At 40.4% G+C, this 24473-nt stretch overlaps 2 protein-coding genes and 1 long non-coding RNA gene across 4 annotated transcripts; 2 read left to right on the forward strand and 1 right to left on the reverse strand.

Annotated features, from left to right (window-relative positions):
- The first annotated feature begins 7714 nt into the window (after positions 1-7714).
- On the forward strand, positions 7715-9701 carry LOC129812094 (syncoilin-like). Its single transcript, XM_055864043.1, has 3 exons — positions 7715-7735; positions 7952-8509; positions 8830-9701. Exons 1-3 carry the CDS (start codon positions 7715-7717, stop codon positions 9253-9255), a joined length of 1005 nt encoding a protein of 334 aa, XP_055720018.1. The 3' UTR covers positions 9256-9701.
- A 2144-nt stretch (positions 9702-11845) lies between these two features.
- On the reverse strand, positions 11846-23575 carry LOC129811583 (histone-binding protein RBBP4-like). Of its 2 annotated transcripts, XM_055863011.1 has the most exons (11): positions 23175-23575; positions 22864-23016; positions 15964-16111; positions 14233-14378; positions 13928-14101; positions 13727-13842; positions 13468-13628; positions 13194-13320; positions 13002-13079; positions 12625-12870; positions 11846-12430 (listed from the first exon to the last, which is right to left on the reverse strand). In XM_055863011.1, exons 3-11 carry the CDS (start codon positions 16020-16022, stop codon positions 12368-12370), a joined length of 1170 nt encoding a protein of 389 aa, XP_055718986.1. In that variant the 5' UTR covers positions 16023-16111; positions 22864-23016; positions 23175-23575; the 3' UTR covers positions 11846-12367. The 2 variants fall into 2 exon arrangements, with proteins under 2 accessions (XP_055718986.1, XP_055718985.1); XM_055863010.1 differs by lacking the exons at positions 22864-23016; positions 23175-23575 and adding an exon at positions 16605-16874.
- On the forward strand, positions 18396-20649 carry LOC129811584 (uncharacterized). The gene is made up of 4 exons (XR_008752907.1): positions 18396-18878; positions 19327-19379; positions 19679-19715; positions 19988-20649. It is a non-coding gene; the product is annotated as an uncharacterized LOC129811584 (long non-coding RNA).
- Positions 23576-24473: the final 898 nt, after the last annotated feature.

Consider the following 24473-nt stretch of genomic DNA (forward strand, 5'->3'; position numbering starts at 1 on the left):
ATGGTCACCCCCAAAGCCAATTTCTTCTTTGGCCGCCTTTCCTTTCAGTTCTCTGCTGCCAATGACTGGAACAAACTGCAAAAATCACTAAAGCTGAAGACTCATATCTCCCTCACTAACTTTAAGCACCAACTGTCAGAGCAGCTCACAGAACACTGCACCTGTACATAGCCCATCTGTAAATAGCCCATCCAACTACCTCATCCCCCATACTCTTATTTAATTTATTTATTTTGCTCCTTTGCACCCCAGTATCTCTACATGTACACTCATCTTCTGCACATCTATCACTCCAGTGTTTAATTGCTATATTGTAATTATTTCACAACTATGACCTATTTATTGCCTTACTTCCATTATTCTACCTCATTTGCACACACTGTATATAGACTTTTTTCTATTGTATTATTGACTGCATGTTTGTTTATTCTATGTGTAACTGTGTGTTGTTTGTGTCGCACTGCTTTGCTTTATCTTGGCCAGGTCGCAGTTGTAAATGAGAACTTGTTCTCAACTAGCCTACCTGGTTAAATAAAGGTGAAATAAATTAAAATGAATGCACTGTAGTTATATCAATCTGTCTTACAACCTCTGCATATGATACATCATGCGTCGAAAACCTTACCATGTAATGCTTACTTACAAGCCCTTAACGACCAATGTAGTTCAAGAAAGAGTTAAGAAAAGATTTACTAAATAAATAAAGTAATTTTTTTAGCAAGAAGTAACACAAGGAAATTACATGACAATACACAGTGTACCGGTACCGAATCAATGTGCGGGGGTACAGGTTAGTTGAGGTAATTTGTACATGTAGGTAGGGGTAAAGTGACTGCATAGATAATAAACAGCGAGTAGCAGCAGCACTGATTCTATATCTTTGAGCCTCTCTGCAACTGCCATCCACCAAATGATGCACTATGTTCCCCCCCACAACTACAACACTCCACTTTCACATTGCTCACACATTCACAGTAATCATGTTCCCCTCCACACTTGGCACATTTTCTTTCCTTTACACTGAACAGCTACATGTCTCATTCTTTCGCATTTAAAACACAGCAATGGGGATGGGACAAATTCTCTGACATTGAAACCAACAAATCTTATCTGCACTTTTCCAGGCAAAACCTTCTCAAATCTCAGCAGCTCTGATAACCTTTCACTGCTTTGACCCTCTTTCATACTGATCAACCTTTTGGCCTCAGTCACTTTGCCTTCCTTCACATTATCTTTAACATCATCTGTGAACATAGATATTGGGACCCCAGTGATGACTCCCCTCAATCTAGCATAAGCACCAGGGACATACATGGCTTTTAATGTCCTTCCCATTAAGCGTTTCCATTTGCAGAATCTTCCCTTGCTGAGCCTGGTTACCATAAAATATTAACAATCTACCATTTCCAATTAAACAAGCTAATTTTATTTTGCCTATCTCTTTCTCTACGGCATTGGTTAGTCGGATAGGGTGTAAATGAGGCCCTGTGGTCTCAAACACCATCACCACTCCCCCCCCCCCCCCCCGACATATTATTACTCTTGTTTCCTACCCTGGCTTTCAGTATCATGATCTCGCTTCTTCCTGTCTTTCCACTACAGACCATTCCGGTCCTTGACCCTCATTCTCCAGTTCCATATAATCAGAACTGATACCCATATTGTTTGCATTCCAGCAAAGCTGTTATTTCTCCAACCGTTAATCCATTCCATCCGCACTACTCTCCGCCATTTTGGCTGTCAGACTTCCAAACTTCTCACACGTCAACAACTCATTCACCAAGTCAGAGGTCCCAAAAACTGTCGCCAAACCAAAGATTATGGATATACTGACAAGATACATGTCTCTCCTCCCTAACAATGGGAAACGTTGTCCACAAAGCTGCACGGCGGGCTGCCTATCCTTCGATTATTCCCCACTGTTCTTGGTTTCCAGGATCCATGGGATGTCCCCATTTTTTCTTCTTCTTCTTCTGTGAGGTTTAACGACAGTTGGCATCCAGTATATGTTGGGTTACTGCCACCAACTGGACTGGGGTATACAGTATATCCATTATACATTGTGATACTAAATGGGAAAAGGAAAAACTACAGTGCCAACTAACCCTACACTCATTAAAAACCCACCACCTTATTTCACTATTTAACCCTATCTGATCCTACCCCAGGCCAACGACCTGGGAGGACAGGACACCCACACTCACACCCTGTAACTCTTCTGAAGTTAAATCTCGTACACCCAAGTACTTCTCTGCCGCTGCCACCACAACATCTATTGGCCTCTCCCTGTGTTTTGGCACTGATCTACTACTCACAAGTATCCTCTCAGGATCCCTCACCCTTGACCCATCCTCCTCTACTTTCTTCACTGTCTCAGCATACACTTTCTGTACTTCTCTGACCCTGGCCACCTCAACCTGCCTCTCTAAACGGACACTTCCGATCCTCAGCAACATGGGCACCCCTATAGTTGACACACACAACTTTTTCCATGACACTACACACTCCTCTGTCCCATGCCCTCTTGTACACTTCCCACATCTTAGAATATCCCTCCTACTCACTGCTGCAGCATGACCATAAACTTGGCACCTGAAACACTGCAGTGGGTTCAACAAAAAAGCTAACAGGATAACTGATCTATCCTAACATGACTTTGTCGGGTAAAGACTCTGACTCAAAACGACTGATAGTGACTCCTTTGTTTCACCACCAGGTCTGCGTTGCACACAAACGGCAGGCGTCACACACCGGGAATCTTCAACTTTAATTGCTCCACCTCCACACTTAACACTGCCCCAGAAATCACTCCTTTCACTTTCACCATTTTCCTGAGAGCAAAGCAAGAAACAGATCTTGACCAAAGGGATGTCCCATTTAAAATGGTTAAGGTTAGAGTTAGCTACGGGTAGGGTGATAATGCAAAGATTACATTATCATTTGTTGGTGTAGATAAGACTTTTAGATTGGCACGATATACTTCTGACAAAAAATGAATAAAGTGTAACTTCTTATTTTGCCAGCTATCAGATTGATTACAATTACATTTCTCAGAATATTGCATTATTTATTCTGGATGACATACTAGCAAATTCTTTAGAGACAATTACGTTATCTCATATCATTAACACCACATTAGTATATACGTACAATGACCAGATAATTCAGAACCATTACTCTTCATCTAATGTGTGGGAATGATCAAACAGCAGTACATCCTTTTGTCCCATTGGTGCCTGATTCTTTAAGACTGCTCTGCATGGAGTCCACCATGAGATCAAGACTCTATCTTAGTTGTTTATAAATGACAGGCCATAAAAAAACTAAATATAATCTAGCTCTGCACAGGCTGGCCCAGATATGTGTCAGCAATGGCATCAATTACGTCTATGCCTCTCTCACTGACACGGTGAGTGACCTCAGTTTACCATGTGGGAGAGGAGAAAGTCTACCTCGGGGGAAGGATAGTGTTTCTCCGCTCCCTCGTATCTTATTTATGAACACAAACAGAATATATGTTTATCTGGAGACAGGCAGCTCCACAGAAAAGGTGGTCTAAAGAGGAAACTGTTTGTCTGTGTTGCTATCTACACTTCTCTGCATCGTTGTCTAGAAAGTGAGTTGAAATGCTAATCGTTTCAGATGGTTGATTTTGCAGCACTGTAATTCTAAAAACTGAACATTTTATTATTATATCCTTGGTCTGAGTTTGGTGGTCTGTGTCGTGACTGGGCAATGTCTCAATGCCTTTTACAAAAAAAAAAATGTTGGTGAGTGACACTTTTACGACCCTTGTTCAGAATAATTTTGATCTCAAATGTACTTACTAAACTCTCATTGGGGACCCCCAGACGTTTCACCATTTTGTTGTAGCCCTGAACTAGTTCACTTGATTCACATATTGAAGGGCTTGATGATTAGTTGAGAAGTTGGATCAGGTGTGCTGTGGAATAGTTCAAATACATGGAATGACTGTGGGTCCATGAAAAGAGGTTTGAAAACCCTTGTACTAAATGAATTAAACGTGATTGTAGGGGATTATGTTTTCTTTGAAAATACATATGGGTAAAATTGTGACATGCAGCTGCATGTACAATTCATGAATATTACAATGTCTGAGAATGCCACTGTCATCATATCAAGAACAGATAGCGATAAGAATAGACAGATGGCACAATCAGGAATATTCAGTGATAAGGGAGGATTAGATATGTCTATATAGAGGCTCCAAATCAAAACACAAACAAAGAAAATCTCTAACATTGACTGGGTCATCTTGCTCTTCAGTCTATTTTTGTGCAATCTTATAAATGAAGGTCAGCCTTGATAGTGTTCCTATTCCCATTAATATGTCCTGCGATTTCACTGGGCTGTGTGGATCACAAAATTATCTGGCTTATCCATAGACTGTATCCATTGACTGTAAAAAGAATGAACAAAGCCATCAATGATGTCAGCCCAATGTTTCCTATGACTCATTTGAAGATCAGGATGTGTCGTTTTAGCGTGTTGCCATCTTGTTTCATGGGCAATTTGATTCCTTGCTATTCAGAATCATTGGGATGTCCCTAACCCATTGAAGTTGACATTTAAAATGATTACAGTAAGGGTTAAGGTTAGGTAAGGGTTAAGGTGAGGGTAGAGTTTAGGGTAGGGACATCCCAAGGATCCCGGATAGCAGAATATGTTTGAGCTACTCTAGGAAGTGACATTGCAGGTTAGCTTAGTGCTGCCCCATCTCATTGAGTATCTCAACTTGAAGACCGACTGAAAAAAGTAAAGGGGTCTGAATACTTTCTGAATGTACAGTGCCTTCAGAAAGTATTCACACCCCTAGATTATTTCCACATTTGAGATGTTTTTGTCACTGGCCTACACACAATACCCCATAATGTCAAAGTGGAATTATGTTTTTAGATATTTTTACAAATTAATAAAAAATGAAAATCTGAAATGTTTTGAGTCAATAAGCATTCAACCCCTTTGTTATGGCAAGACTAAATAAGGTCAGGAGTAAACATTTGCTTAAGAAGTCACGTCACATAATAAGTTGCATGGACTCACTCTGTGGGCAATAATAGTGTTCAACATTACTTTTATGACTACCTCACACATACAATTATCTGTAAGTTCCGTCAGTCGAGGCTTGAATTTCAAACACAGATCCAACCACAAAGACCAGGGATGTTTTTCTCGTAAAGAAGGGCACCTATTAGTAGATGGGTAAAAAAACATTGAATATCCCTTTGAGCTTGGTGAAGTTATTAATTACACTTTGGATGGTGTAGCAATACACCCAGTCACTACAAAGATACAAGCGTCCCTCCTAAATCAGTTGCCGGAGAGGAAGGAAACCGCTCAGGGAATTCACCATGAGGCCAATGGTGACTTTAAAACAGTTACAGTTGAATGGCTGTGATAGTAGAAAACTGAGGATGGATCAAAAACATTGTAGTTACTCCAAAATCAAAACCTAAATCACTAAGTGAAACGAAGGAAATCTGTACAAGCATGGTGGTGGCTGTATCATGTTGTGGGTATGCTTGTCATCAGCAAGAACTAGGGAGTTTTTCCGTATATAAAATTTTTTAAACTTGGTTCAGTCTGCTTTCCAACAGACACGGGGAGAGAAGTTCACCTTTTAGCAAGACAATAAACTAAAACACAAGGCCAAATATACACTGTAGTTGCTTACCAAGATTACATTTAATGTTCCTGAGTGGCCTAGTTACAGTGTTGACTTAAATCGACTTGAAAATGTCTGTCTAGCAATGATGAACAACCAACTTGACAGGGCTTGAAGAATAAAATAAAAACAAATGTGCAAAGCTCTTAGAGACTTAGCCAGAAACACTCACAGCTGTAATCACTGCCAAAGGTGATTCTAACATGTATTGACTCAGGAGTGTGAATACTTATTTAAATTAGATATTTCTGTATTTCATTTTCAATAAATTAGCAAACATTTATCTAAACATGTTTTCAATTTATCATTAGGGGTTATTGTGTGTAGATGTGTGAGAAAATAAAATCTATCTAATACATTTTGAATTCAGGCTTTAACACAACAAAATGTGGAGGGGTATGAATACTTTCTGAAGGCACTGTATAATTTATATGTATATATATATATTTATATTCCGGTCTCTGAAATTGCTCATTCTGATATTTATTATTTTCTATTTTTCTGGATTATGTGTGTATTTAAAAAAATGTATTGCTAGGTATACTGTTATAGCTAGAAACACAAGCATTTCACTGGACCTGCGATAACATCTGCAAATCTGTGTAGGTCATCAATAAACTTTGATTTGATTGAGGATGTAAAGTTCAAAGCCGACTGGGGTACTGGAGGTAATGTTTTCAAAAAGCAGGCAGAAAATTATCCTTAACTTCTGTGTGCAATTTTTAAATAATTAGTTCAAGGACATACAGTACTTGATTGTTGAGTGTTGATCCCACACAGGTGTTCCAAAGGGATATATGCCCTAATCTGGAGCAAACCCTATTAAATAACCTTATCTCAAAACCTGAATATGAATACCTTTGCTGCAAATGTCCCATAAATCCATGCCTGTACATTTTTCCCGAAATTACACAAACCTAAAACACAACAAGGCAATTATCCAGACCAGACAGACCAGTGGTTGCAGGAATAGGCTCAGTACTAGAGCCATTGTCGACCTTCGTAGACTCATTTATTAAATCTCATGGGCAAGCATTACCATCATATATGCAAGATTCTATAAACTTCATAAACAATATCTCACCTATAACAGGATTAACAGAATACTGCAATTTGGTCACATTAGATGTCGATAGTCTATATACTAGCATTCCCCATACGGGGGCTGGCAGCTCTAACTCACTATTTGCGAGACAGAGATACTAACGAATACCTACCAACAAACTTTATTCTAGAGCCGGGAACGGGAAAAGAGCTGTCAGACTTTATGGTGAAATAGAAGCAAGTATTCATACCTTGATTGTGTTCGGAAAAAAATTGTATACCCACAAATATTGACCACGAAGATCGCCATGATTTCCCCATGATGTCAAGCAAAGAGGCACTGAGTTTGAAGGTAGGCCTTGAAACACATCCACAGGTACACCTCCAATTGACTCAAATGATGTCAATGAGCTTATCAGAAGCTTCTAAAGCCATGACATAATTTTCTGGAATTTTCCAAGCTGTTTAAAGGCACAGTCAACTTAGTTTATGTAAACGTCTGACCCACTGGAATTGTAATACAGTGAATTATAAGTGAAATAATCTGTCTGTAAACAATTGTTGGAAAATGACTTGTGTCATGCACAAAGTAGATGTCCTAACCAACTTGCCAAAACTATAGTTTTGTTAACAAGAAATTTGTGGAGTGGTTGAAAAATGAGTTTTAATGACTCCAACCTAAGTGTATGTAAACTTCCGACTTCAACTGTATATAGGATGAGCCATGACTAGAATACAGTATATACATATAAAGTGAGTGAAACAGTATGTAAACATTATTAATGTGACGAGTGTTTAATGACTCAATACAGTGCGTTCGGGAAGTATTCAGACCCCTTGAATTCTTTACATTTTGTTATGTTACAGCCTTAATCAAAAAAAAAAAAAGGTTTTAATCCTCATCCTGAATACTTTCTGAATGCACTGTAGGTCAGCAGTCTCTAAGGTGCAGGGTAGACTACTGGATGGTAGCCGGCTCGAACAATGACTAAGGTTCAGGGCCGGGTACTGGGCCGAAGCCGGCGAGTGGTGATTGTTTAACAGTCCGATGGCCTGGAGATAGAAGCTGTTTCTCAGTTTCTCGATCCCAACTTTGATGCAACAGGTGAACAGGCCGTGGTTGAGGTCCTTGAGAGGGGGAAATCATTGGGAGCAGTCGTTCCTCCCTGGACTTATCAAACTTTACCACCCTTTTTTCTCCTACTTCAACTTTTCATGCAGGTGATGGAGACACCAATGGCTGTTGAGGATCTACAGAGAGGGAGGGAAGTTGAGTCTAGAGAGAACTTGCACTCTGAAGAGGACTATATGGAGGAGGCACATTCTGCGGAGAGCAGCCTAATGGCAGCACTAACCCACCATGAGAGAAGCTTGTACGGTAACGGATTTGCGGTTCAAGCACACATCACTGAGGTAGTACACCCCGTGGAGAGGTGTGTGGAATATACCTTTGTCCAGGTGCAGGGGAACATGGACAGTGTGGGGTTGCTCTTTGAGGAGTGCATCAAGAAGGTGGGCCATCTAGAAAGTCAAAGGGATGAATTGGTACTGGAGCTGTTGCAGCTAGAGCAGCCCATGCTGCAAGCTACTGTGGCCTTGAGAGGACAGTTGTTAGAGGCACGTAGAGTTCACACCAGTGTCCAGTTGGAGTTTATTCATCTGCAAATAGAGGTGGGACAGGTGAAGAGTAAGCTGTTTGTCACAGCCAGGGACTGTATCCAGAGCCAGCTAGCGCTGGCTGCACAGCAGTATGAGGTGGCCCAGGCTGCAGTCACACAGGTAAGGTACGGTGTGGAAATCCCACAGCATTGCATATAAGCTTTTGTGAGAATACAGTTAATGTACCATTAACATACTGAGTGAGGGGAAACAGTATGAGGGGTGTTGACATTTTCCTGTGATTTGTGCTCTTTTTTTAGTGTGTGTTCTTTGTCATCCCTTTGTTGTGATGTTTCAGTGTTGACATGTTATATTGTTGATGGGTGCTACCACAGAATTGTTCTTTCTGTGTTCATGGCTGTCTGTCATCCAGAGTTAATCACACATTCTTGTGTTAGTATGAGGGCCAACTTCGCTGTCATAGCTTTTTCTGCCCCTAGGAGGAGCTCCAGGCCCATGTCCAGAATCTTACCGAGGAGGTAGTCCAGCTTCAGGAAGCCCAGCACAACCAGCTGAACACCCTAAAGGACCAGGCCAGACAACCATCCCGCCCCCGGGCAATGAGCGATGTCACCCACTGCCGACGAGCATCCCTGGACCTGCAGCAGCGCCTCAGTGGCAGCATGAGGAATCTAGAAGGCTGGTACGAGCCACGCCTGCTAGCCCTCCTCCGGAGGAGGCAGGCTGGGGAGGAAACCTTGAGGAGGAGCAGGGATGTGGGCCAGGACCTTAAGGCCAGACTGGGGCCCCTGAAGGAGCAGACCCAGAGGCTGGAGCTGCAGAGAGCTTGTCTAGAGGAGAGGATTGCTCTGATAGAGAGGGAGAGGGTGGAGAGAGTGGCGCAGTATAAGGTACAGGGGGACTAGGAACATGTGCTGTTTTGTAGCCCGTAAAGGTGTGGTGTAATTGCTCTAATTTCTTCTCATCAGGAGACTGTGGACTCGCTTGAGGAGACCATGAGGAAGCTGAAGCTGGAGCTTTGCATTCAGAAAAAGGCAAACAGACAATTGGAAGAATTGAAGAAGGGACTTTTGAGTGAGCTGAACTATGACAGGTAGGGTGTGGTATGCTACTTACAGTGCATTCGGAAAGTATTCAGACCCCATACCCTTTTCCACATTTTGTTACATTACAGCCTTATTCTAAAATTGATAAGGTCCCACAGTTGACAGTGCATATCAGAGCAAAAACCAAGCCATGAGGTCGAAGGAGTTATCTGTAGAGCTCCAAGACAGGATTGTGTCAAGGCACAGATCTGAGGAAGGATACCAAAACATTTCTGCAGCATTGAAGGTCCCCAAGAACACAGTGGCCGCCATCATTCTTAGATGGAAGAAGTTTGGAACCACCAAGACTCTTCCTAGAGCTGGCCGCCAGGCCAACCTGAGCAATCAGGGGAGAAGGGCCTTGGTCAGGGAGGTGACCAAGAACCCGATGGTCACTCTGACAGAGGGAGAACCTTCCAGAAGGACAACCATCACTGCAGCACTCCACCAATCAGGCCTTTATGGTTGAGTGGCCAGATAGAAGCCACTCCTCAGTAAAAGGCACATGAAGACAGCCCACTTGGAGTTTGCCAAAAGGCACCTAAAGGACTCAGACCATGAGAAACAAAATGCTCTGGTCTGATGAAACCAAGATTTAACTCTTTGGCCTGAATGCAAAGCATCACGTCTAGAGGAAACCTGGCACCATCCCTACGGTGAAGCAAGGTGGTGGCAGCATCATGCTGTGATGTTTTTCAGCGTCAGGAACTGGGAGACTAGTCAGGATCGAGGGAAAGATGAACGGAGCAAAGTACAGAGATCCTTGATAAAAAACTGCTCCAGAGCGCTAGGGACCTCAGACTGGGATGAAGGTTCAACTTCCAACAGGACAAAGACCATAATCCCACAGCCAAGACAACACAGGAGTGGCTTTGGGACAAGTCTCTGAATGTCCTTGAGTGGCTCAACCAGAGCCTGGACTTGAACCCGATCGAACATCTCTGGAGAGACCGTGAAAATAGCTGTGCAGCAACGCTCCCCATCCAACCTGACAGAGCTTGAGGGGATCTGCAGAGAAGAATGGGAAAAACTCCCCAAATACAGGTGTGCCAAGCTTGTAGCGTCATACCCAAGAAGACGAGGCTGTAATCGCTACCAAAGGTGCTTCAACAAATGTACAGAGTAAAAGGTCTGAGTACTTAGATAAATTGTAGTCTTTCACCTTTTTTTCATACATTTCTAAAAACCTGTTTTTGCTTTGTCATTATGGGGTATTGTGTGTAGATTGGTGAGTCGGGGGGGACAATTCAATACATTTTAGATTAAAGCTGTAAAGTAACAAAACGTGGAAAAAATCAAGGGGTCTGAATACTTTCCGAATGCACTGTATCTGGCCATGAGAAGTAGAGACCATCCATTTTGACCCTAAGGAATCTGACAGTTTTCATTGAATACATTAAATTAATATTTTATGTCTGGACTACTTACAATTGCCATTAAACACTGAACAAAAATATATACGCCACATGTAAAGTATTGATCCCATGTTTCATAAACTGAAATAAAAAATCCCAGAAATGTTCCATATGCACAAAAAGCTTATTTCTCTAAAATGTGCCCAAATTTGTTTACATCCATTAGTGAGCATTTCTCTTCGCCGAGACATTCCAACCACCTGACAGGTGTGGCATATCAAGAACCTGATTAAACAGCATGATCATTACACAGGTGCCCCTTGTGCTGGGGACAATAAAAGGTCACTTTAATATTTGCAGTTTTGTCACACAATGCCACAGAAGTTGAGGGAGCGTCCGATTGGCATGCTGACCGCAGGAATGCCCACCAGAGCTGTTGCCAGAGAATTGAATGTTAATTTCTCTACTACAAGCTAACTCCAACATCATTTGAGAGAATTTGGCAGTACATCCAACCAACCTCACAACTGCAGACCACGTGTAACCATGCCAGCCCAGGACCTCCACATCCGGCTTCTTCACCTGCGGGACTGTCTGAAGGGAGGGTCAGTGGGTGGGCCTATGCCCTCCCAAGGCCCATCCATAGCTGCACACCTGCCTAGTCATGTGAAATCAATAATTAGGGCTGAATTTGTTTAAATTGACTGATTTCCTAATATTAACGCAGTAAAATGTGAAATTGTTGCATATTGCATTTATATTTTTGTTCAGTATAGACAAACATGTACAATAAATATTTGAGGGAGTCTCAACATGTTTTTCTTTTTACAGGGGCTGTATTGAAGTGAGTGAAACAACTGCTGAAAGGGAGTCCTAACTTTTCCATAGTTATCAATGGAAGTAGAAAAATATCCAGAACCCCTCAGACCTTGATGGTGCATTTAGCCAATGTCAGTTATTGGTATACTTAATCTGCTCTTAGTGCATCAACAATCGTGTTATGACAGTTGACCTTAACTATGAGAGCAACCTGTCTTAACTGTACATTTAAGGTCTACCGTAAATACATTTTTATTATGAATACACTTACAAAACATGGGAATCCAATGCAGCATACAAAGAAAACAGACACATAGGGATGATATACATACAGCTTGAAAGCTGATTGTGGAAATCTACGATTCAGATATCATGGGAATAAAATAAATCTATGTACAATTTCTTATAAAATGAAACTGTGGAAATTAGTTTAAATGACTCATGTTTCTAAGAATATGAGCATAATTTAACCTGAAAGAAAAAATAATTGGGTGCCTACTCAACTGTGGTGCTTGTCCCCCTGGTAAAAATTTGACCAAAGAATGGCATAGCTACCATTATCGCCATATCAAACAGTAGGATCCTTTCTTATATAAATATATGCAAAACCTTGATGCCATGATAGTGAAACAACAAGCACTTAATGTTTCCCTCTACAAAACTGCAAAAGAACAACTCTTGTGCATTTAAAAAAAAGACATATGGTTGTTTTGAGGATGTGATCAAGGGAGGGGTGTTGTGTGATTGACAGATGTCACTCATGCCTGGACCTCAGTGTCTGCTGCTCCCTCTGGGTCCTCGTCATTGTAGATGTTCTCAGCCTTAAAAGATGGAAAGACATTCTTAGTACTCCTCAGAAATAATTGTGATTCTACATATTACAGTAGAACACTTCTGCCAAGCTTTCAAAACTTACTTATGCCTCATGAAATAAATAAATATGAACAGAATACATTTAACTATTCTCTATAGCCTCCCACTGTATGACAGAGCCCCATCTGTCCCGGGGTCTCACCATCTGCCAAACTTGCATGATGTTGTCCTCGGACACAGAGCAGATGACCCAGGGTTCGTTGGGGTTCCATGAGAAGTCAGAGATCTTAGCCGTGTGACCGCCGTGAATGAACAGCAGTTCAGGTGGACCATCCTCAGCATCCTCTGGTGACTGCTCCTCTCCGATTTTACTGAGGTCCCACACGTTGAGTCGCCTGTCTGTGCCACTGGAGGCCAGGATGGTTTCATTATGAGGAGACCACTGGACCTAAAGGGAGGAAAGGAGGCGAGATGGGTTTGACGAGGCCTAGTAATAGATACAAAATGTGGTTCAAAACATACAGCTTTTGCAAAACAAACTTCATAGGGAATAATTGACCGCTTATTGACTTAACATACCTGGAAGATCTCATCTTTGTGAGACTCAAACGAATGCAGCTTCAGTTTCAGGTTCCTCAGGTCCCAAAGAGCCACAGTCTGAAATGGGAGAACCAATCAATTACAACCCCCACCACAACAACCATTTAGATCAACACTACATTATGAAAGATAATATTGGAAGAATTAAGAGCAGTAAGAGATCCAGACCACCTTGTCTGCTGAGCCCGAGGCCAGGATGAACTCGCTGTAGGGGTTGAAGGACAGACAGTTGACCTCGGCAGTGTGGGCGTCCACAGCATGGCTAGGTTTGGACGTGTTGTTGGATCGCGTGTCCCAACTGCACAGTAAACAATGTTATTGTTCAATAAGCAACACCAAACAATGCGGATGGTATAACTCATTTCAGTCATACGAGCTTAGCAAATAGTTTTTCTATTCAAATCCATTATCCATTGGGGGAGTTGCTCATCTCAGGGAGCCTTACATCATGAGTTTCTGGTCATCAGCTACAGATCCAAAGAGTGACTCATGCAGTAGATGCCAGGAGACGTCCTCCACTACAGCTGTGTGTCCAGTAAAGATAGTCTTTGCGTCTACAACCTTTCCCTCCTTAGGAACGGCACTGATATCCCACATACAGATAGTCTGCAGACAGATGGGAAACAAGGGAAGGTGAGAGGAAAGACATGGAGGGAAGAAGACTGTTCAAGCACATGCTTTGGGTCAAGTGACAAGTCACTGACATGGTCATCAGAAGCGCTGAGGAGGCAGCCACTCAGGTTGGGGTTCCAGGAGAGACCGTAGCCCTCTTTCTGGTGTCCCCTCAAACGCAGATCTGGGGTACACTCTCCAGATGGATCTGTAATACAGAGGTCATAGCATGTTATTTCAAAAGAAATGAGAAAGGAGGACTGGGACTTCCTGACCAACCTCTAAATACCCACCTGGTTTGGAGGGATGTTTGGTGTAGTCAAAGACAAGCACGTCGCTGGTTGGGGTTTTGGTGGCAATGATGCAGGGGTTCTGGGGCATGTGGCGGGCTCTGTTCACCTCTCCCTCATGGTTGATCTTGATTTCAATCTCTATCTTACCACTGACTGAGCCAAAGCCTCCAAACTCTGAAGGGAGGTAGAGAAATGAGCTACAGAGAAAAGGACCAACGTATATCACCAGTTACAATATTTTGAATGATCCAAAGACTGAAAACATGCAGAAAGGTTGTAATTGATGAAAAAACATTGTCCCTCACCACCTTTCTCACTGTCGTAGTGAGAGGCATCAAACTGAGCATCGTCATTAGGCAGTTGCACGCTGGCGATGACCAGGTGATTCTGTTCATCTGAGGTGTGTGTGCCAAGAACCAACCTGTGTACGCTGAAATCCTTCCCTTCAGGTCTAAAAGGATAGAAAGAAATATGTTACAAGACAAATAGGTATATTTAAATAACACTTTTGTCATATGTAGTAGGGGGCATTAGCTAGAAACTCAATGTGGTCCATACAAGGATTATTCTTTGCAACAACACATATGGAGACTGAAAACAATCTTCCTGAAGAAACCTTCCCACGCCCAGTAATGTTGCAAAGGCAGGCTCATCTTTGATCGGCACAAGTATCTGGTATTCTAGGGAATTATAGCTAGATATGCAGGGATGCCATAAAACATTTTGGACATGTGGTGTAAAAACTAAAACGCATATAATAGTGTAATGACAAAAAAATATATACATGTGTAATGACATTCAGCATTCGTCATTAGGCACACTTGCAGCCTGATTTGATTGATGCATCCACTCATCTGTGAGCGTCACGGTCTAGTCAACTCTGCCATGGCAAAATGTTAGTGCTCAGATTAGATGAGTTTATTAGTAAAACATTTAGTGTTCATGTCGAACCACACCCTATTTTGGAGCATATACCACCCATTTTTAAGTAAATCTGTTAATGTTTTGCATGCGGTTGATAGGCAGTAATGACACATTGTGGTGTAATAGCCTACAGTTTTCTTGCCAATTTTGTTTTAATTGTGATAGGCTCATGTTTTACCCCCACCATTTATTTTGCCAGTACTACAAACTAGCTTACTTTCAACCCCTAATTTAGATATTTTTCTGCTAATAATTTCCGACATTTGTTAGACTATTTGTTTGTCAACTTGTTAATAAGTAGATACATTCAGCTTCTCTTCTGTAATTACTTGTTGACCTAGAAGACTAAATAAAGCAGAAAGCCATTAATCGATAGAATGAATGCATCAACAATAATCTAGTAGTTGACATCAGTAAAGTTCTTTAATTTCTGCTCGCAGAGCGAGGATGTGTAGAGACCGGGGAGAAAATGCAATAGCCTAAAACAGCAGACATATTTCCCCTGCAAAATGTCCAATTAACATCAGTTTCAAAGGTTAAGCAAATAAAATCTGTGAAAACAATCCAACATGATTTCAGTTTGTCTTGAATACATATTTTTTTGTGGTTAAAATATCCTACCGCGCATTCCATTCTCTCAAGAGTCTGCAATAAATAATTACTCCATTCCTGTTCCCAAGACAGGTAGCCTAGTAACCAAAAGGTTGCTGGATCAAAGACCCGAGCTGACAAGGTAAAAAAAATATGTTGTTCTGTCCCTGAAAAAGGCAGTTAACCCACTGTTCCCTGGTAGGCCATCATTGTAAATAAGAATTTGTTCTTGACTGACTTGCCAAGTTAAATAAAGGTTAAATTTAAAATGTTTAAAAGATAATTCCATTGGGTGTATACTTTTACAGCAATAAATAAATAATTCTGCAGGAATTGATATTATATAAGACTACATGTGGGAGTTACAGTCAGTCTCTAGACTTCAGTTACTATTCAATTAAACTAATTTGACCATCAAAAGGTGCACAAACCAAGGGGTGCAGCCACACCTGCCCCACCCCTACTTCCACTGCTCCTGTAGCTTTGTATTCCTATAAAGGTGCCCAGACAGTGAACCCCACCTGTTGACATCAGGCAGCCACTGTGCAGTGAGGCTGGGCCACTCTAGGGCGTGGGTCATCACCAGGTCATAGAGGAAGGGTGTGTTCTTCTTCCATATCTTGTACTCCTCATTTATCACCCTCTCCTCCACAGCATCATCAAACGCTGCTATAAAATAGTATGAAAGTCACGTGAGACAGGAGGTTTAAATGTAAAGTATATTAGAAGCAACCCATTGTAATGAAATATAGGTGTGATTGAGAAGGGGAACCATATTAACATTGAGCAAGTGTTCGGTAAAGTTAGCTATGTAGCTACGTTCGTTAATAACACTGACAGGGTTTTGCAGTTGTTGTGTTAGCATTGATCAACCGAGCTAGCTAGCTCATTACTCCCGCAAAAAGGGGTTGTCTCTGACATAAAACAAAGCTAAAGTTAGTAGCTAGCTAGCTTACATTTTGCTTACTAGCTAACGTTAGTGTGCTAGTAATACTAGCGAGCTCATTTGTATAAACTAATGAATTAATTATCTTCACAATTGATAAGCCGGGAGAACCTGTCCTTCCACCCTGGCCTACCTTGGTAGCTAGCTAGTTTTCCCAAGTGGTCTGGGCGCTATTCTTGTTGAAGTAAATTGTGACGTAACGTTTCACCAAATTACCTTCTTTATCAGCCATGGTGTTGATAATATTACGAAAGTATGTTTTCAGAAGCAGGGTTTTGTTGAGAGCAAACAAGGCAGCTGGACTACCTTGGCGGGAACTCCGTAGTGCTCAAATAGCCAATCAGCGTCAACTAAGCCGGAAAACGTCGTGGATTCTGAAGCTTTTGTCAAATTCACGTAATTTTTTTGTTGTTGCATTTTAGCTAACCTTAACCCTAAGCCTTTTCAACACCTTAACGTAATTATCCTAACCTGCTACGAAAGGCAAATCCCTTCTAGCCATCCAAAATGTGCTATCTGGGATCCTTGGGACATCACTAACCTACACTAACCTTTAACATTGAAGTTTTTAAATTATTACGGTAAGGGTTATGTAAGTCCCAAGGATCCCGGGTTGCACTGACCACAGCATAAAGTCAAAATTGGCTATATCGTAAAAATTCTAACAAAAATTGCTTTTTGGTCTCAATTGAAGGTTAGGGTTAGGAACAAGGTTAGCAGTGTGGTTAAGATTGGGATGGAAGTTAGGGGTTGGTTGAAAATAATAAATGGTAGAAATGCGTGGGGTTGATGACTGTTGCTGTGGTAACTAGTGACTACCGCAAAACGTATTTATTTATTATTATTATTGTTGTATTACTTGTATTATTATGAACAATAAAACAGAAATATACAAACAAGAGTACTTAACCCTAATATACAGTGGTATTAAATGTCGAGATAAATTGCTTTTTTGTTTTTACACTTACTGAGAATTTCAAAATAATGTTTTAACAATGTAAAGAAGAATTTGTTCTCCACCCACTTCATTTTATGGATAAAGAATCTTCCATTAAAAATAAACAAATTAACAATAAAAGTTAAATCGGGGTCCATATCATTTGGATAAAAAAAAAAAAAACATAATATCAGAGTCGTTCAAATTAACATTAATAGCAGTTTATTTTAAAATAAATCTTCTAATTCACTCCCAAATATTCTGACATAAAAACAGTCCCAAAATAAATTGTCAAGAGTCTCTGGGTCACAACATTTTTTATCAATAGCAATTTTGAATCTGTGTACAATAAAGGTCTTTACAGGGTACAGTCTAAGAATGAGTTTGTGTGATACTTCTTTCATCTTATTAGATATACAATATTTGCCAGACAACGAAACTTTCTTCCATTTCACTTGTCCTAGGGCTGCATTCTTGTATATTCTAGCAGAGGGAATAGTAACATCTTGACAGAGTTTTCTTATATATATTGTTACATTAATAGTTTAAATTGTAAATTCCTTCTAGCTGATATTGGGGCTACAAAATCCTCAACAGTTGCACTTGGAGTACTGTTATTCTCCTCAAGGAAGAATAGCACCTTAATAAGAGACAGCTCTAACAACTATTTGAAACTCCTCAGGAGAGGATGTAACATCATGTGTTCTCATGAATTCTGGATAATCATATAGTTGTCCATCATTATTCAGTAATTGTTTAACCCAGATAATGCTGTTGTCAAACCAGATCTGGAAAAATAAAGACTTGTTTTTGTATTTTATGCCTTTATTATTCCAGATTGTATATCTATATATATCCGACGATCGCAAAACGCGAGATATCTTTGTTACTTCCTGAAACGGTCAATCTTGTTTCAACAGCAAGTACAGTGGTGATTTCAATACAACTGGAATCTCGGGAAAAACTAGGTCAAATCCTGACGTCGGTGATTTTCAGGTCGGAAAGTTGGAGCTCTATAAAGATACCCCAATTTCCGACATGAAATTTCGAGAGAGTTGGATGAATGTTTAAAAGATTTTTCCCAGTCGGAGCTGTTTTTTCCAAGTTCAGTGGTCTTGAATGCCTTGAAATCTGAGTTTTCCGAGTTCCCAGTTATTGTGAATGCGGCATACCTTTCAGTAGCCTGGCTGACGCGCGACCACGTGACTACACAGCGATGTGATGTTGCTGCATTCAAGTGCTAGTCTGAACTAGTAAACTCGGAATGTCCGACCTGCTAGTTAGTTGTAGTTATACACATGCCGCTCTCAACCACTTTTAGCGACTCGGGCATGTCGAGTTTCTTAGTTCCAACTAGCACACGAACGCGGCATACGACTCAAGCCCTGAGTCAAGACAAGCACGTAACGTTATAGTGTTGGCAAGTCTAACATTTCAGTATTTTAGGGATCAAATCAACTAAAGAAGTCGACAATGGATGATCGTGAGCTTGATCTCAGAGTCACAGAAAGCTACCAAGTCACAATACCCGGCGATCAACAAGAAGTATGAATGTGAGTTGTGTAGTTAGCTAATGTTATGAACATGCATGGTGGTTAATTGAACTATACTTTAGCTAGCTAACGTTAGTCTGATTTGTTCACCAACATAAATTAGTTTCTGTTGAAACGTACAATGGAAGATCATCTTTAGCGGAGGAGACACTGCTCGATCACCAGAAATTGCTTAATTGGTGCCTGTCTGTATAACTGCAGTGCAAAAACATGTTTTAGGTTTGAAACATAATTACAACTGGAAGGTAACATGTCATTACATTTACCACAAGTGTGCATTTATCTTGTATCCCTCCTCACAGCTAATTTAATTACCCACGAGCCAGTTTGTTTCAAATATCCCCTGCTTCAAATGTAATACGCTTTAAAAAAGACATCATGGCAACTATCAATTTAATTTAGCAGTTAAAATAATAAGGTATTGCCTAACATAAATTCTGTCTTCTAGGAAGTAAGAGTTTTGCACATTGACAGGATGCACTTTAAAATCCGCTCTATTGGGTAAGTTGATCTAAAGTTACACACGTCAGGATTTAGTTTTCATTTTTTGCTCACTGGGTGGTACTCATTTATATTTGCATGTGATTGGTCCTCTTTTGAGCCACTTACATTACTCCTAGGTTAAACTGTGTGAGGGGATATGGTGGGTTGGTTTTAGGTTATTTGACTTTCTTCTACCCCTGAGAAAGACATGGGTTGCATGTTATCATTAATCCCTCCCTTAGTTCCTATGCCTGGAGTTCTGTTTCATTCTCAGCTTCCCTCCATGCCTATCATTCAGTTTTCCTCTGCTGTTGTAGGTGGGGAGAAGAGTTCAGCTTGGTCAAGCATCCACAGGTAAGCAAATGGGAGATAATCCTGATATCTTTCAACTTCTCTAGCCTGAACTGACCACACAGAGGTCTGACTATCCTGACCATAAGACATAATTACTGTTTATGCCCTGATGAAAATGGGCATCCAAAACAGTTTTTGAGATTTGTGTTCTATTACTAAAACAAGATACATGATGACTGTTTTCATTAATTGAGACGAGTCATTTCTGAATACAAATGTTTGTATTTTAGTGTTTTTGAAAGTATCACTTAACCATCTGTTTGTCTCTCTAGAGGACAGAGGTGAAGGCCATCACTTACTCAGCCATGCAGGTCCATGACATCGACAAGCCAGAGATCTTTGCCATCGTCGATATCTGAGGATTTTCTACAGAGGAACTGTCTCTGAAGGGAACAGGACTATCAGAGCATGCCTGTGTGAATGGACATTGGATTAAGGGCAACAGCACAGGTTTTGATCATGAGCTTGTGAAGTGTGATGTTTTCCCCGTCAGGAAGCAAACCTGGTCCTAATACATGCTGTTTATAGCTGCTAAGAGTAATCTGGCTGTCTGACTAGAGTTTACTGAGGAATGTCACTAATTAAGATTTGTTATAATTTTTATGTATCCCAAATTAATCTCCGAATTTTCAAGACGAGACAGAATCATCACACAAAATCCAGTTTGCCTACTACTAGGGAACTTAAACATGAACATGAAACCCCTTCTTGTTGACTAATACATATTTTTGGTATTATGTACTGTGTTTTTTACAGGGTTATATTTATTTTAAGCATTTCAATTGCCACCTCAGTGATAGAGATACTTAAAGGATTCATGCTGGGCACTACTCATTGTAAATAGTCAAATCACAAGTGATCTTTGGATACTTTAGTTAAATAAGTGTATCTGTTTGCAATTAGTTTTGTAATAAAAATATTTTCCACACTACAAGGTGCATGATTTCAGTCTGCTGGTGCTTGGGATCACCACAGTGTGGTAAACAACATCGTAAAATACCCTCGAAAGAGGTTAGTAAAACATGGGTGTTGCTTATTTTGGCATTTAACAGGCTTCTTTATGAGTGCGTTATCCAATCAATGGTATTGTGTTGCTAGATATTGAATGAACTTAACATGTTTATTTATCTGTATCTAAGCATCAGAGACACAGTAACTGTATATTGTGAATGTTTTCAATGTGTGCTTGACTTTATGTTAATCATACAGACCATTGGAAGACGAGTACTTTACGGACATGTTCAACCCCATTGGACCATCATTGAATGCTATTTTATGTCACACAGGTTTTCTGAATTTTGTTTAATCTATGACACAATAATAATGGTTCAATGGGGTTTAACATAAATTAAACACAATGCAATGAATCCAATAGAAATAGAGTGCACACATAGTAAGTGCAATAACAGCTTCCGCATTTGTACCTTTGGCCATTTTTCCGAGTGGATGAACTGTCAAACACAAATCTAATGACAGAAAAATAAACATTTGATTTGGCTGTTCCATTTCAAAATGATGAAAAACTTGAAACATCTGATGCCACTTGCTAGACTGAAGTTTCTTTCCCTAAATCCTCCCCTAAGAGAAGAACAAAGGTAGACACTTCCCCATGCAGCTCCATCCCCAGTGATGAACTCTTATCTATGGAGGGAGTGTTATTTACATATTGTTATGGGAGTGTATCAGAACATTTTAGTGAATTTGTGAATCAAACACTGGATTAGAAGACCTGTGTCTTTCTACCAGGGGAAGAATTATAAGAATATGTACAGGAAATATTACTTTTGGCAAATAAGATCTGAAATTACTATTCCAAAAGGATTGCTATTTATTCTCATACCAATGTCCTAATTGAGGAGATAGCTGAATTAAGGTGAAGGAACTGGAATAACTATGGAGATGTACTGTGGATTATGTGCAAATCTCACACATAAATTGACAAGTATGAATGTATGTTTCGGTATTAAGTTCTTTAACTTCCCTTTTTTGCTGTATTTGAGATATTTACTATTCTTTACCTTCACAACCTTAATCTAACCTACAGTACAATGCCACACAGACATCGTTGAGGTCTACATTGCGGTAGACATTTCTGTCCACTACAGGGCAGAAGAAGAATATTTCAGAGAGCTTTATGGTAGCACAACACTACTTGGTGATTGATTGGCCCCATCAAAATGAAGATCATGTATCGATGTGAGGCTTTGCTTAAGGATATTCCACTCTTTAAACTCTTAAACAGAGGAAGCGGTGGTGTACTGTGCTGCCCAATTATTGTCTTGTCTCTCCCAGAGCCCAACAGTCTTTCATTAATTCATATTCTGGGAATTAGCCTCTCTGACCATTAGAGATAAGGAGAATCCTGCTAATCAAAGTCTTGCTCTGCTTCACAATAACACATAGACAGTACAGTAGGTGCATGGAGAATAAATTAGGCCTGCACATAGGTCTAGCCAGTTACATGTGGAGGAAGTAGATTGAAAGGAGCACACCAAAATGACATTGTCCTTGCACATCACTGTACTGATGATGTGCTGCTATTTGACTGTACCATTTACATACTGTAGGATCATCTGACATCCGAATCTGTGGAGAAGAATGGATATACAAAAACAAAGATAAACGAGTCCAAGATAAACTGACTCTGAATTTTTACAGCGCCCATTCTAATGAAACTCAAAATAGCACAAAGAACTTGTCTCTTCCCTGTAAATATTTTCCATGACATGTGCTGTCTTGATTGCACTGTTATTACTGTAGTCAGGCTGATATCAATGATGAATCAAAGAACAAAAGGAATGTTTGTTCTTCCCCTTTTTTACATAAATCAGTCTCGGAATGCTCTGTTCTCTGAGATGAACAATATGACTGTTTAGTGAGCATCGAGACATTTAGTTTTGTTTAGTCCTTAAAGCTTAGAGCTGGTGCGCTGTGATATTGATTGAGCTTCTATTCCCCATTTCAATGTGAATGCTCCCTCCCCCCGAGATTCAAGATACAGTATTCCCATAATCTGGAAGATGCAGATGCCTTTCCCAGTGTGTGTCTCTGTGTGTATGTGTGCATGTGCATGTGAAAGAGAGAGAAACGTAGAAACTTTGCTGAATCAAGGGTGCAGTCACTTTACCGTCAAAGAAAAAATAGTTACCTTGTACATTGCTGCATTATACAGTAATGCGAATCATTGATTATAGCATTGATTATGTAGCTCCCTCCAGTAACCACGAGCACAACCGTTCCTTGATTTTAACTGGCGGCTTTATTCTGTAGATTTAGTCAGAATTATCACCTTCCGTGAGAACTATAAAGTAAATGAAAAATACAGTTAAGCATACTCTTACAACCTTATCTTACGAGTGACTTATTAGCTTGGTATAACTCTGAAGTGCTTACATACATAAACAGTTTAGCCGGCGCTATAACAGTATTAGATTAAACACATGAATAAAGGAAAAATACCTCATTGGCTGCTTATTACAGAAGGGAGGAAATCAAACTTCACACTTATTATTCCTGGCATGAATTCACGCTTCATCCTTAATTATTATAACGTTACCATCCTAACATCTACGTTTCAAACCTTATGAACTACACCCAATGACATGAAAACTTAGCTAACACAGCGCAGGATTGCCTTCCCTCCAAAAGTGTGTTGCTACAATACGAATCCCCGTTACAACAGTTATTAGCTACGTAGTTCCGCTTGTCTTATCATTTCCCCGCACAGCGGACACGTAAACAATTCAAACACAAAACAACGACATAACCTGTAAGTCTAACTGTCAGTTACACAATTCAAACACAAAACAACGACATAACCTGATCCTGTAAATCTAACTGTCAGTTACAGATTATACAGACTATTCCATTAGCCTCTTGTGCCATTAATTATGTATAGCTCAATTATTTATATGCCAATGATATCCCAAGCATTGATGTCAATTCCTCAACAGATAATGCACTGCAATCAATATTTACATTGCATTACCTCAAAACGTAACTTGTGTGTGCATCTTTTTTTCCCAGGGCCTCGTATTTAAACCCTTTAAAATGTCCTAACATAGGCATGCACTCTAAAAGGGCATTAGTCAAATCAATATGGAGACCAGAGGAGCTTGTTCCTGCCTGTATTAGTGGAAGAAGGAGCAGAGCACAGTGTGACAGAAAGCTTTTAATCGCCCTCTCGGTCCCGTGTGGGCCCGTGGGTTTTTGTTCATTCAAATCGAGTGACAAGATCTTTTAATAATAATGGATTTTTCTTCTTTTTTTTCACCCAGCTTTTAACCAAAATCTAATGACATGGTTAACATTTCTTGATTTCATGTCGAATTCATGTTAGTTGACAACTCAATCAAATCTAAATCAAAATCAGACGTTGCACTGACGTCTGCGCACTGTGGGATGTGTAATACAATACTGCCAATTTCCTTAATATTTATATACACATTGTGTCACGTCTACTCCAGCTCCCCTACTCCGGCGCTCAACGTCGCTCAAAGACTGGCAACCAGTCTACTAACTACCTATTTTGGCAACCCATCATTATGCACACCTGGTAACCATCATTACGCACACCTGCGCCCCATTATTAGACACCTGGACTTGATCACTCCCCTGATTACTCCCCCTTTATTTAGCCTTCCGTTGTGATCAGTCCTTAGGTGTTATTGGTTTTCTTGCACGTTCAGTACGCTTCCCATGTTTGTGCTTTTGTATCTGTAACATATTAAACGCACCTGCTTTCTGACTCCCGGTGTA

This window comes from Salvelinus fontinalis, chromosome 15 (assembly GCF_029448725.1).
Source record: "Salvelinus fontinalis isolate EN_2023a chromosome 15, ASM2944872v1, whole genome shotgun sequence".
NCBI classification, from domain to species: Eukaryota; Metazoa; Chordata; class Actinopteri; order Salmoniformes; family Salmonidae; genus Salvelinus; species Salvelinus fontinalis.